At 37.3% G+C, this 14,899-nt stretch overlaps 1 protein-coding gene across 6 annotated transcripts in view; it reads right to left on the bottom strand.

The window, feature by feature from the left end:
• The window catches only part of LOC129280800 (myelin transcription factor 1-like), a 37,931-nt gene extending 36,265 nt beyond the window's left edge, over positions 1-1,666 (bottom strand). For all 6 annotated transcript variants that reach the window (XM_064111810.1, XM_054916805.2, XM_064111811.1 and 3 more), the window contains exon 1: positions 190-1,666. In XM_064111810.1, coding sequence (XP_063967880.1) covers positions 190-1,588 — 1,399 coding nt within the window. In that variant the 5' untranslated portion in view covers positions 1,589-1,666. The remainder of the gene's footprint in view (positions 1-189) is intronic.
• Between the last annotated feature and the right edge of the window lie 13,233 nt (positions 1,667-14,899).

The following is a 14,899-nucleotide window of genomic DNA, read 5'->3' as shown; positions in this document are numbered from 1 at the left end:
TTTTATCTGGTCCGAATATTAAGACGATGTCCATCAACTTTCAACAATGACCACTAATCTGTCTATTATTGTGATCAGACAGGCATTTTCAAGAGATTCTCAACTTTGCAGAAAGCATCTGCAAAGTGGATACCAAACTACGCTGATGGTGTCCTACTGAATTGGATGGGATCATTCGCATTTACTTACCCGGCAAACTGGCTGTGGCTGCTGCAGCTGATGCAGCAGTAACAGGTACAACAGGGGGAGGTGCCCGTCGATGTTCTCCAGTCAGTTGGGACATCATGTGATCTTCAGGTGTCATATCGATATCACTGTCCTCTAAGGGATCAATCACCTCCTGCTTGATCTTCATTGGGAGCATGTCCATAGTGTCATGTGAGAGATCAAGATTGCTGGTGTTTGAGAAGTCTCTCTCTGGAATGCTTTCATTGCTAGGTGGTGGTGATGGGGGCGGAAGCTCCTCCTCTTCTTCCTCCTCCTGCTCTTGTTCTGCGGGTGGAGTTGACACAATTGCACTGGATAAGGGGGTTGGTAGGCTCTCCTGAGGGGTTTCAGCAGGGGAGAGCGATCGCACGGAACTCGCTGGGGCTGGCCCCACTGTCTGTTTCTTGCGAGTTTCTTCAAGTTCTTGAGAGAGTTGTTCACTGAGAACTCGCAGGTGCAAGGGCAACCCATTGTCGTCCTCGTCCATTTTGGATGAATTTCTGGAGGACAACTGTTCATCTATGACCAAGGATGGGGCATCTCCATATGCTTCCTCCTCCTCTGCTCCATCGTGTGTTCCTTCACGCTTTACTTCAACCTGCAGATTTCCTCCCACTTCACCGGTCCCACTTTTACAGTCTTCACCAGTTGTAGAACTGCTTCCGACGAGGTCAGGAGCAGTTTCCAAGACTGGCATGTCCTGATTGAGAAACGCCAACTCCTTATGGAGCTTAGGCGGAGCACATGTCTCTGCATCTGTAACAGAAGAATCCTCCTTCTCCTCCTCCTCTTCTTCTTCAACAACACTCTCCTCCGTATCAACTATAGAATCCATCTTATCTTGTTCCCCTGCCCATTCTTCCTCTCCTTCCTGAGGCTCTTCCTTTTCATCCACCTGTTCTTCTGTCACTTCGCTCTCATCTTCCACTGCAGTATCATTGTCTTGTTGCTCCTCTTCTTGCTCTTCTTCCTCTTCTACTTCCATTTGTTCACTTTCTTTCCCCCCATCCCCTTCTTCATGCTCTCCTGCTTTCTCCTCATCATCCACCTCATCTTTCTCAGTATCCTTCGGCACAGCAACATCTTCACTCTTCTGTGCCCCTTCTTCTTCTTCTTCTTTCCCATCCCCTCCTTCCTCCTGTTCCTTCTCATGTCTGATCTCCTCTGTGACATTATCAATCAGTCTCTGGAGGTTGACGATTGCTCTACGGCTACATTTTGCTTGCACGTCTTCATCCTGACTCGAGATGGAGTTTGCATCGTCTGTGTCTGGGTTCAAAGCCATCACCTTGGCGCTGGTTGGACCTTCCTCTGCCACAGATGCTACCGTCTCCTCCTGACTACTGGGCGGGGCACCTCGTTTCCTCGACAACCGCTTCATCCTTTTAACAGGCTCTGGTTCTGGTGGTGGAGGCTCGGGCTCTGTCTTTTTCTTCTTTGCTGCAACTGGACACCTGTTTGCACTGCAAAGAATAAAATGAAAAAAAAAATGATATGTATAATTTGCCAATTACTGGCAGGGTCCATAAACTAGATGTCTGGATTGGATCGTAGATCATCTGTTCAAGCTTAAACTTCAGTTTTCTATTAATTTTCAACGATCAGTAAACTAATTGAAGATACTACTCTCCTTGACAAAAGGGAACAAGAAGAGATTAGGAACAGATTCAACAATAGAAATTTGAACACGAGATTTTCAAATAAAAGTTATAGTTTAATCACCATACAAAAATGTTACCACTGTATAAAAAGTTGAAACATTTAGGCACATGAACATGCAAGTTCTTCCCCAGAACTAAGTTTCTGCTTCCTTGTGTTACTATGTTTTTGTGGTAGAAAAGAACACATGCAATAAATATATCTCTTCTGAATCTGAATAGAATTTATACCAAAAAAAAAAAGAGTCAGTTATTGTACCTACACAGGAACAGATCACTTTCTCCCAAGAACAATACATGTCTACAGCCAAAGTGTGAACGCAACACCTAACCCTTCCCCAAGAACAATAGATCATTATGCAAGTCTACAGCCAAAGTGTGAACGCATCTCCTCTATTAGCCCTTTCCCAAGAATAGATCATTATGCATGTCTACAGCCAAAGTGTGAATGCAACACCTCAACCAACCCTCAGGCATAAAAGGTGTAGAAGCAACTAATTCAAATGAAAATTTATGGCTTCGATGAGTGAAGATGTCATATAAAGTGGTTTCTATCATACAAAAATATACACAATATTATTAAGAGAACATCCATCCCCCCTCGTGTGTGCTGTGATGGTTTATTCCAGACTATTCTTTCTTCTCCTCCTTCCTCTACTTTACCAGACCTGCCAACCTTCTACAACAAAAAATAAGTATTCTTAGAAGAAAAAAATGTAATTTTTTACCAAAAAAAAAAAGAGTATTTAAATTTGTCTCAACGTAACAATCGCCAACCTGATGTAGTGAGATCAGTGAAAAAACATGGGAAATTACTCTTCTTGAAAACTTGATAATTCACCTTTTTAAACATGTGCTCGTAGGCAAGAATTTACTTGTTCTTTTCATGTAACAAGTTACTGGCCGGACAGTGATTTTTAGCGGTCTGGGACTGTCGGACCGACGCTGGTGTCACGCGCCGTGTATAATACATACTCCGTGATCCGAAATTATTAAAAAAAAAGTAACAAATCATACAGAAAAAGTATTGGTGTATTTATAGCAAAAAAGAGGAACAAATACTCTAAAAATGGAACGGTTGGCATGTCTGTTTTACATACTCTCCTAATTTTAACTAATTTATTCATTCTTTCTTCTCCCTCTCCCTACCACTGGCATCAATTGCAACTAATAAGAAATTTGGACCCCCCCCCCCCCCCCGAAAAAAGAGCAAATTTTCTTTTTTAAGCAATAAGAAGTTCGATATAAATAAAGAATATAAATAAAGGATAAAATATTTTCAAAAAGTAGTAATTAAAAAATAAAAGGTTATATTGGAAGAGTAAGTAGAAAAAGGGAAAATTAAATGATAAAGAGCATGAGAAAGAGAGGGAGAGAGTGTGACTGATAGGGGGAGGGGGTGAAAAGGCGAGGAGTCCGAACAAGAACAGGAATTGTCCCATAGGAGAGGATGCAGAGTACATGGGAGAAAGAAAGACAAAGAGAATGAGAGATCAAGAGGATGCATTAGTCTGAGAGCGAGAGAGAGAGCAGTCAAAACAAAAGATCCATCTCAACTCCACAGCTAGCTCGGTTTACCATCAATGATTCACAGCCCACCATCTTATCATCCTATCCCGTCTCCCCTGTCCGTTTGGCCGTCTTACGGGACAGCGAGCAGACAAGAAAGTACACCCTTCCTTCGACTAAACAACCGCCGACCGCATCTTTGAGGATGATTCCGATGAGAAATCCTCCGAGAGTTTGTGACCAGACAGCCTTGCATCATTTCACTTTGTCTGCCCTCATCAAGGCAAGATGTAATTTACCTTTACCAAGAAATTCCTTCTTATATATCGAGATGGCATTAAAGCAAGTACTGATAAACAAGATTTGTTTCTGCCGAAGGAGAGCCTACAAGTACATGTACATGTGTCCCAAGAGATATACATGAATTTTCTTGAACAATCATTTTCAAGGTGTCACTTCTATCTAGAACTTTCTTAGAATGTGTATGGATATGATTTGCTGCATTTATTAACACCTTCACCAAGCTTTGTCATAGTATGTTTTAAAATATACTTTCGCAAATTATAGATCTTTATAGTAGAGTGCACCATGTAATATGTGTTTTTCTCATAAGTCATTGATACATTCCATTTTCCATTTTGATTATTAAAATGTTTATCGCTCACATGGCTCTCCAATTCAGAAACACAGACAAAAATATTGGAAACATTACATGTACAGCACAGCTCAAAATAAATGTTTTAAGCAATTTATGTGAACATAAATTTACATCATCTATCGAAAATAAGGTGTTTTGTTAAAGTGTTTTCACATCTACCACTGATATGCAATATTAATATCTTTCTTCACTTTATCCTTCTCCTCCTCTTCCTCCCCTTCTCCTCTTCCCTCCCTCCATCTCCTCACCTTCCATCCTCTTCCCTTCTAATCTACATCTCTTATCTTTCTACATGTACACTGTCCTGTGCCTATAAACCTCGCTAATGAAAGTCCACACGATATTCTCTCGGGAATAAAATCCACCTGCCACTTGTTTTAAATTCAGGCTCTTTCAGTTTTCCACATGATTCCAAGAGTGTACTGCAAGACTCATACAATATGCTGGCTCACCAACGGGTAAAATTTCATAATTGTGAAGAAAAGAATGTTTTCTAATACGTGACCTGCCACCCCAAAACCAACAATAAGTCGTCCAAAATGAATACTGAGATTTATATTGAGCTTGAAAATTCATTTCCTGAGCTTTAATATGATATATGATAAGTTGAAATTGACCAACAATAACCATTACAAGTATTTGATTGAATGCAGAGGAAATTCAGCAAGAGCTGAAAAAAATAAGGAGAAAACAAGGTTTGAAGTTTGGGGTTCACTCAAGCATGAGATGTGCATACTGTTTGATCTCAGTGAAACTTCCAAGCAGTCTGAAAAAGTAGTGTCCAAGAAACTCTTGTACCGTTTTTATTATTCAACTTCACAACTTCAAATTTTCACAGTATGAAGAAGAAGAATTGCTCTTTCAGATAAGCTATTTTTTAATTTTTGGATTTTAGAGACTAAATTACTATTTTGGATATTGACAGAGAACCTTACATGGCGACTTATTGGTTTTGGGGTGGTAGGTTGCATATGTCATAACATCAATTAGGAAAGTGTTTCATAAAGCATTTTTCATGGATTTACAGACAGATATGCTACACTGTACAAGACAATCAGATGCAGTAGCTACAAAAGTCTGTGAAAAGATAAAAATCATGAAAATTATAAAATACAAATCACAAAATGCTCCCCACATGTAACCTTTAAATTGTTGACAGTGTAATTTTTATTAGTGAAGTCTTCAATTTACACTCACAAATAAAACCCGTGAAGGAAATTCAGTACATCTGTATAAAGCTAGAAAATCATGAAGTCTATCAATTCGTAATGCACTATTACATAGATTTGTGATGATGGTTTTGAACCCCTGTACGATTTCAATGAGACATTTAATGCCGACAGTCGTTTAGAAAGAATAAGTCCCATGTCATTTCTAGGAGTTACAAGCACTGTGCTTAAACCTTTCTAATCAATACTGCTGGCAAATATCTGATCCTCCCCTTTACATATTCAGTTGAAAGTAAATATTGAAGCATTTAAAATTCCTTTTGGTATTTGCTACTCCAAGACACCATGCATGCACTGTATGTGTAAAATGTTTTTGTGATAGATGTCCTGAGGTAGAAACTGTCAGACATTATCTTTTACATTGTCCAAAATATATAATTGAAAGATCAATGCTCCTTGTAAAATTGAATGAATCACAGCCAGGACAAATAATGGAGTATTTAAAAAAAGATGACCCAGGGATACAGAAAGCATTTTTACGTTTCGTTTCAAGAACGAAACGTTTTAGTAAGGAGTGATATGTGCTATTATTATATTGTATTGTTTATAAGAAATATGAAAGGATATGCTTGTACAAGTCTAATGTGAAAAGAATATATATATATATATACATAATAATGTATGATATAATATATACAAAATGATATGTTCTGCACATATAACTAACAAAGCCCACAAGTGTTTTCGCCTTGTTGTTGTTGGTGTTGTTATAAAAAAAAAAAAAAAAAAAAATTATTTTAATGTTTAACCCATCTGTAAGCACAGGTACACTAGCGCCCCCTCGTCTATGCATGGGTGACCTAGGCATTTTTATGTCCAAAAAATCGGCACAATGTACCGTGCTGACCGGTATGATTGCATCTTAGAAAGGGCAGGGCAAGCGCAACTAGTTGGAACTGGGCTGAAGATAGCGGTTTGTTTTTGGTGAAGATTTGTTTATATGCCATTTTGACAAGAGTTAAGACAAACTTTTGTAGACCGGTATACTATATTCATCATTTTTATAATAGAAGGATGCACAAGAAAAATATTTCATATATGTATACATCATATTGGTAATAATATGAGAAGTGAGATTTTATAGATAAAGTCAATGGCGACAATAGTCAAATATGACTAATTGCCACTCAAACCAACATAAGAAGAAGAAGTTAAGCCATTTACTGCTAAGTTATTGGCCTGATACAGGATGCAAGGTGGTTCCTAGACCAAAAGTGAACTTTATTTATTTAATCAATTAATTTATTCGTTCGTTTATTTATTCATCTAATTCTATTTTTATTTTTTAAAATTATTTTTCATTTACTCATTTAGTTATCATTATGATAATCAAATAATTTTTTTTTTTTTTTTTTTTTTTTGGGGGGGGGGGGGCTAATTGGGCATATTTTTGATCATCCACTATACAATGAGAATTAATTTTACACTTGTTGTTTTCTGTGAAACAATGTGTGCTCAAAATGAAGTTAAGTTGTACATGTATTCCATTCCTTGCAGAACAGAAACATCATTACAAATATTCATAGCAGCATCAATTTGGAGTGAGTTTCAAGAAATGATCACCTACAAATACCCGATTTACGGGATCTATTATGGGGGAATTCAAGCTGCACTGAGGCCTAAATACATGCAATAGCCAGTCATCTTTGGTTATTTCCAATATGAGAAAAAGTTAGATAGGCAGAAATATGTCATTTTATAGTCAGGAGAATATTGTCAGAATCATTTGGTGAAGATGACAGAAAGATCTTTACAGAAGGTTGTCACAAGGATAGACTTGAAAAATAATGAATGTTCTTCAGTTGATGGAGGAGGATACGGCGGATATATTCATCATCTGATGGCCGATAGAAGGATAGACTAATGTCTGACCTTTACACGCTGTCGATATTGATCGAACATTTTTGAATTATTAATGAAAATTATATGAGCACAGGAATGAGCTCGTCTGGCCGAAAGATCTAGGAGGAAATAGATGCTTTGTCAAAGATACACAAGACATTCTTGTGATGAAATTCATGCTCCTGTTTGGTCTAAAACCACATCTTCAACATGATGTGATGATGATGAAAATAATGATGATAATGATGACGATGATGATAATGAAAATTATGATGGATGATGATGATTATGATGGATGATGATGATATGAAGAAGATGATGATGAAAATTAAGATGATAATGATGATGATGAAAAATTATGATAATGATGATGGTGATGATGACGACGAAAATTATGATGATGATGATCCCACAAATCACAGCTAAAACAATGCTTCCAAAACTCCACCCATGTTTGGCGCATTTCGGGAAGATAATGACTTTGTGGGCCTTCTTTCTTCACATTATTCATTTACAAGCACTTGTGCTTCTGTGAAAATAACACTTAAGGGAATACGAGATAGTAGTCCATCAATTATACACAAAGATGAACCGGAACCATCTGGAACGCATCACCAGCCTCTCAAACAGAACATGGCAGACACATATGTTAGGGCCTGATTGCATTCATTTTATTTATTTACATGATGGGGAAAAGCAATTTTAATTTCACAGATTGGGTTGAATCCGAAGGATGCAGCGAGGAAGCAGACAGATTTCCATGGAATTGTTACTGCAGTCAGAATGTGACGCGACAGGCCCCCCGTGCTTTGTGGGGGAGGCGAGCTGATTTATTGCAATAGGTAAGGTGGGTTGCGGTGTCGAGATGTGAATGGGTGGGAGGGTGTCTGATGGAGGGTTATGGATAGATATAGACACAGATGGAGAGAAATAGACAGAGAGGAAGAAAGAGAGGTAAGCAGGGGGAATGAGAGAGAAGAAAGAAAGAAAGAAAGAAAGAGAGAGAGAAGAAGAGGGAGATAGACAGAGAGAGAGGAGATAGGTAGCTGATAGAAAGAGGGAGAGGATATTGAAGACAGGAGGGAGAAGGGGATGGACAGAAAAGATGAAGAGAGTTAGAGGACGAGGAGAGAGATACACAGAGAGGTGGATAGAGAAAGACAAAAGAGGAGAGAAAAGGGGGGAGACACAGGGAGACAAAGATAAATCAAGAAGGAATTAAGAAAGGTAGATATAGAGACTGAGAAAGTTACAAAGAGAGACAGACAGACAGAGAGATACAAAGCAGGAAAACTTAGAGAAATAGAACTGTATTATTAGGGGAAAGGCCAAACTTTAAAAGTGCATTTATCATAAGCCAAGGTAACCTTAGAAGATTCAGGAAGTAAAACATGCAATTAAAAAAAAAAAAAATTGACTTACATGTAGAGTGGGTCAAATAGGAAGAGAGAAGATAAATATAAAGTGGAGAGAGAATATATAAAGAAAATGAAAATACAGGGAGGGAAATACACTGGCTTTGAGAGATGAAACAGTAAGGAAAGGAAAGAAAAGGACATCCGATTGGAAAACCTGTTTCAAAAGGAGAATACTGCTCGACAAAGCAAAGAATAATAGGCGTAAAAGTGCTTTCAATCAACCAACATTAATGGTGTGGTTTATTTTGTAATAGATACAGTAGGCATGTGCACACAAACAGGATATATACTGGGTATGTTGAGCATGAAAGAAACATTCTTGCAATATTCCAGAATAAAAACACCAGCAATTTTATAGAAGGTACTTTCAAAACTTATGCGAACTTCAACATGAACATCTCCTTAAGTTGCAGGAATATATGTAGTGTGAAAGCAAAACAAACAAGAATATTTGAGGTGCGGTAAGAAAAAGTTAATTATTAACGATAAAAGGAAAATAAAGTCTTGCTTCATACATCACAGAAATGTCAAGCACGCCTGCCACTAGCTTTTGACTTCATGTAGCTAGCAGATAGAAATAAGCTTGTAATAGGCATGCAATGAAGCTACCTTTCAAAGAACATGCACTTTTTGCTAGCTTGCGATGGCTTTAATGTTATGTAAGCCACCAGCCAGTAGCTAGCTACAGTAAACAAATATATCAGGATTTGAGAAAGTACATGTATAGTGGAATTATTTATCCGAGGTTGGTCTGGCAATTACTATTTTTCCCGAGGGGCGAAGCCCCGAGGGAAATATAGTAGTTTTGCCAGTCCAACCGAGGATTAATAATTTCCACTATGCTTGAATGAAACGGCTGATATATTTGTTTTATATCCTACTTTTATTAATTTATAACCAAAATCTATGCGCTGAGCTTGCAAAGTCCGGTTACTTGTGTTGAATTACCTACTTTTCTCCAAGCCACCGCTTAGCGAAACACAGATTAGTGCCTGCGCCGACGCATCACAGGACTTGCTCGGGAGAGAGAGCTTGCTGGCCGGTGCGCCCGAGAGTTTAGCTAAATATCAATTTTTCTGAACTAATGACGATTGAATATTGGATATAGCGAAAAAATATATCGAGGTCTGACATCACGCAGCATCATAGTTGAAATATATTTGGTCACATGATGCTATTTGAACCAATCACTATACAGGATTTAATCTACGTAGGATATAATAGTTACTAGCTTGCAGCATATTTACATTTTTGTACAGGGTGTTTGTATCTTACTAGAATTTTATCTGTTTGAAGTAGGTACAAGTGTATGAACAGGGTTTTTTTTTATAGACCTGGGTGGTATTCTGAGATCCATTTTATCTAAGATAAAATAAAATATTTTATCTCCGTTAAAATCAGTGAGATAAAATACCCTTAAAATCTCTCCGAATTGGTATTCTGAGAACAATTTTATTTCCATTTTATCTCTGTAAGACACACCTATTTTTTAATCAATATCCAATTAGAAACGCGCTTTTATAGCTCTCTCATATCACTCAACCAATAGAAATCCATTCCGCTAGGAGGTGTGGCGAAGGAGTGAGATTGCGTCAATTTATTGACTTCAATACGCTTGCACTATACGCCTGCGCGTCTTTACAGATATTTCTTTTTAACAAAAATGGCAATACTCTCATCTTTTTTTCGAAGTCTATATCGCATCTTTTCAAGCATCATTTCAAAGACAATATTAGTCAAGAAAAGTCTTATGAAATACTTCCTGATTGTACAGGAATAACTTTAAGGTGCTGTTCTCAATGAATATATCATTTTTCTTAATTTTCATGCCAACATTTGGAGTTAATTCACCTAGAAATATTGACGAAATCAACGTCGTGGAGATAAAATAGCCCTTACCCTCTTTTAAGTTTATTTTATTTTTTTCTTCAAAGTGACTTGGGCGCAAGCACATCACCCGCGTTGCAATGGCCAGATACGCGATGGGTATGTCTACGCAGCCACTGCTCTGTTGCGTATCATCATAGATACGCAAGATAAAATTTATACTCAAGATAAAATCTTAAATTTTATCTGAGAGATAAAATGTCATCTCAGAATACCAATTTCATTTTAAGAGATAAAATAAAATATTTTAAAGATAAAATGACCTCAGAATACCGCCCCTGAACAGGTTTCTCAAAATTTAGAAGTACTTTTCATAGCAGGCGAGTGTGCATACATGTACCTCCAGTGATATCATGGCTGGTTAGGTATAGAATCAAATTTAAGGTGTAACTCATGGTTCAATTCTAAAATTTGGATAGTAAGCAATCTTAAACAGGGGGCCATTTCATAGAGCTATTCGTTAGTTGATAGTGACTGTAAGAACAACAGGGCTCCGTAACACAAAGATTTGCGATCAATCGCAAAATGGACTGACCAATCAAGATCAATGTTACACGCGCATTTTAGTTTAAAATACTGACCAGGAACCAATCAGAAGCGTTCTTTCATATTTGCTATTCATCGCTAAGCTTTGTGTTACGGGGCCCTGGTGTTCCTTTCTTGTGGTAAATGATAATTCACCATTAAATGTTCATTGTTAATTATTTAGCGCGTGAGAAAGGTTCACCAGTCGTTCTTAAATCGCTCTTAACTTACAAACAGCTCTATGAAACACTCACCCAAAAGAAAAGATTGTTGAAGCAGTTTCATAGATAAACGTTTGATGAATAAAGGAATAACTATTAAGAAACAGAGGGCGGTATCAGAGTTGTAGATTCATTAGTCATGCCAGAGACTATGGGCCTTTTCACACGCAAATCTTGAATCATTATTGTAATGATGATTGCTATTGTAATTGTGACTGTGATTAGCGTTCATGATTCTAATCATGTTCTAGTTTGGTTTCACACGTGCTAAGTATTTGTCATTCGCCTTATTTTTCACTGGAATCATCATTCAAATTACAATTTTTTTTTGACCGTGTGAAAGGGCCGTATACCTCGGAGTAACACAGGGAAAGAATAGGCCCGAGAGAAGATTGACCTAGGTAAAGAGAAAGAGAGAAAGGGGTAATAGTGAAAGAGAGGGAAAGAGAGATAGAAGGGGAGAGAGAATGAGAAATACAAACAAAGAAGGGGGAACGTGAATGATAAAGGGGGAAGGGTGAAAGAAAACTGAGAGGAGTTGGAAAAGAGAGGAATGAATAGGAATGATAACAGGGTTAGTGCAGAGATGCCAATCTGATCAAGAACATTTCAGTATTTTGAAGGCTGAAAATCAGTATTTTCACAGAAATACCATACAACAACACATAAACTGAAACTTTAGAAACCAGTACTTTGCATGAAACCACCAGTATTCTTTCTAATTTTTCAGTAATAGTTACTAAAAACCAGTACTTGGCAGCTCTGCAATTGGAGTTAAAGGAAACAAGAGAGTAGCTAAAGAGGTTGAGGAAAAGAAAGAGAAGTGAAAGGGTAGGAAGTATGAACAAAAAGCTGAAGGTGAAAAAGAACAAGGAAAGATGAAGCAAAAAGCAGCCAAAGAAAAGAGGAGGTAAACAGATAAAAATAAAACGAAAAAGATGCATAGATGGGAAAGTTGAGATCAGACAGAAAAAAAAATGAAGTCCCCAAAAATATACTAAATATTCGACTAAAAACGATGCTCAAAGGAGACACTGCTTGAATTTAGATATATTGACTTTGGCCGATGGCTCTATCCTCCATGGTGAATACCTCCTACTCAACCCCGCCAGTCGGCTTTTCCTCTGAAAGTCAATTCCATTTTCATCTCTCAAACCAAAAGCCAAGCAATAAATCAGATTTTCCGCCTGAATGCTTTAAGGGGATGGAGTAAGTAAGAGAGAACTAAACAAGATATAAATCCCTATCAAAAGCTCAATCTCGCTTTCGTCGTCTCAATCGTTTGTACTGTTGATCTTGTGGATTTTAACGGCATCTTATTAGCAAGTTGTTGACAAGTGCAGAGGCTTGAACATTGAATTCACTTCTACTTAACTTTTACCAATCCATAGCATGAAGAAGTAGCATGGATGAATTCATTGAAGCCTGATGTGATCACTTTTATTTATCAAATTGGCAACATTGATATTTTTCATTCAAATAGATATTATAAATGAATAAAGATTTAAAGAGAGAATGTTAACAAGATAAAATTTGGAAAATCCGCAGTGAAAAGAGTGTTTGTAAAGTTTGAATCATGCTATTCTAGTGAATTTCTTTATTTTATGTCCATTCATTTTCTTGTTTAAATAAGATATTTCAATGACAAAGGAAAAATAATCATTTGAACTATTTCACCACTGGTTTGTTTTGTTCATCTAAAAAAAAACAACCATGAAATAAGGATCAATCTTTGAGATTGAATCATGGAAGAAATTGCATCACAGTGATTGAAATATGTTCATTATAAACGGGGATCACCAAGATAGGAAATTGACACCAAGTCTGCTGAGAGGCTTGTGTACTATACACAGAATTGTATGAATGGGGCTACACAGCTGCTTTGGGCCATAGCATGAATGTGTTGGTACCTTCTTTACTTTTATAACATTCTTCTTAAATAATATAAAATCTTTCATCTTTCCCAGAGCAAGAGTTTCCCTTCAGCAAATGATCTGTGATAAATTGTTTCTGAGTTCATGTCAAAACCACACTTGAGCTTTAATATCAAAGGCTACTAATGGAGCAAGGATGGCTGTGACCTTTGCAATCGTACAACCGACAGTTTAGAGCGACTGCCAAAGAGAATAGAGACTTCTCTTGGAGAAGTGAAGTGGTCACTTCTCAAATTGGCGACCTTTCTGCCAGCCTCTGACAGCTACAGTAATTCAGTTTGAACTGACAAAAGAAAAATATTAAGCTTGGATGAACATGGACGTTATTAAGTATTTCTGTTAATCATCAACATGTTTATAGTCCTTTGCCACGACTACATATTGTACATGGTGGTACAGTAAGTTTGATGTGCAAACCCTTCACTCAAGGAATGCGGTCTCGATATGCAGCCTAGCAGTCCCTGTCGATTCCTTGCGTACAGAAAAAGTTTTATTTATGCTAGTCTTGTGCGAATACCCACTTGTTGCTGAAAGTTTCTATTAGAGTCTGAGCCTGCAGACTATATGATGGTGAACTTCTACCCGAATGCTGTAAAGAAGCATGAATGATTGTAAGAAAGTAACTAGAGGACAAAAGACTTAAGGTCCTCTCAGAGGGACCTGGTAATGAGGAAAAATGCCTTAATAAAGGGCACGAGCACACGGAGGAGTAATCAAACCTGGGTTACCGGATAGTGAGACCACAACTCTATCGCTGAGCTTTCATGTCTCCTCACAATACGCAAAGCAATTTCAGTTCAAAATACCACAATAGACCCTTAATATGAATTTTTTAATATCATTATCAAAATCAATGTCACACAATTAGATCCAAATCAGCAGAAAAGCACAAGGGAAATTAATTTGAGAACATGTCGACATGAACATGAACTTCCCACATAAAACAAAATAAACATGAAACATACACAACTTTTCAAGTGATGTAAAACAAGCCATGTTGATTTAAGCAGACTTTTTGCGAAGAACAGGAACTATTTTGTTTTTGTTTTCACAAAAAGTGAGGATAAACAAAACTCTCCTTCCTCATTCAGAAATGATAAAAGCAAAACGGAAAATACAATATGGGTATTCATGAATGCAATCCTATGTACATCATCATAAAGGAAGGATCTTGTACAATCCTCTATACAGAATCCTTACACTTGACCACAAATAATTGATAGAATTGGAAGTAGCTGTCACATCACATTATCTGGACATCAATCAAAAGCTGTTTAACCATTCAATACTAATCCAACATGTACTTCTTGATATCGAAAATTGGAAAATCACATTCTCTGTATCAAGAATAATTACTGTTCTTGATTGGAGGGTGTTTCACAAGAAATTAAGTGTGATTTAGAGTCGTGCTTAAAGGTAAATGCTAGTTTTGGTAACGATATCAAAATGAGTTCGTACAGAATCCAATGACATGACCACCAAAGTGTATGTTTGTATAAATAAAATGCATGTGCCAAAGGATTCTGGAAGAAATTGTGTAATTGCTGAGAAATCAGCAAATAAGCACAGGATTCGGGTAGAGCGTCGGGCCCGACATTCGAAGCAATAATTATACACTGTCCCACGTGCGCTTATCTGTGTTGGGGATCTTCAGCCTGAACATTTTTCAGCGTAGATTTCAAGATTTCACAAAGTTCAGTTTATGTAACTGTACCAGATCTAGATCCTCGATGATATACTGACAATTAAGCCTTGTTTTACAGACTTTCTCATGAAATCAGTGTTTACTGCAACTACTATCATTTAGCTTT

Source organism: Lytechinus pictus, chromosome 17 (genome assembly GCF_037042905.1).
Source record: "Lytechinus pictus isolate F3 Inbred chromosome 17, Lp3.0, whole genome shotgun sequence".
Lineage (NCBI taxonomy): Eukaryota > Metazoa > Echinodermata > Echinoidea > Temnopleuroida > Toxopneustidae > Lytechinus > Lytechinus pictus.
This window is presented reverse-complemented; position numbering and strand designations above follow the sequence as displayed.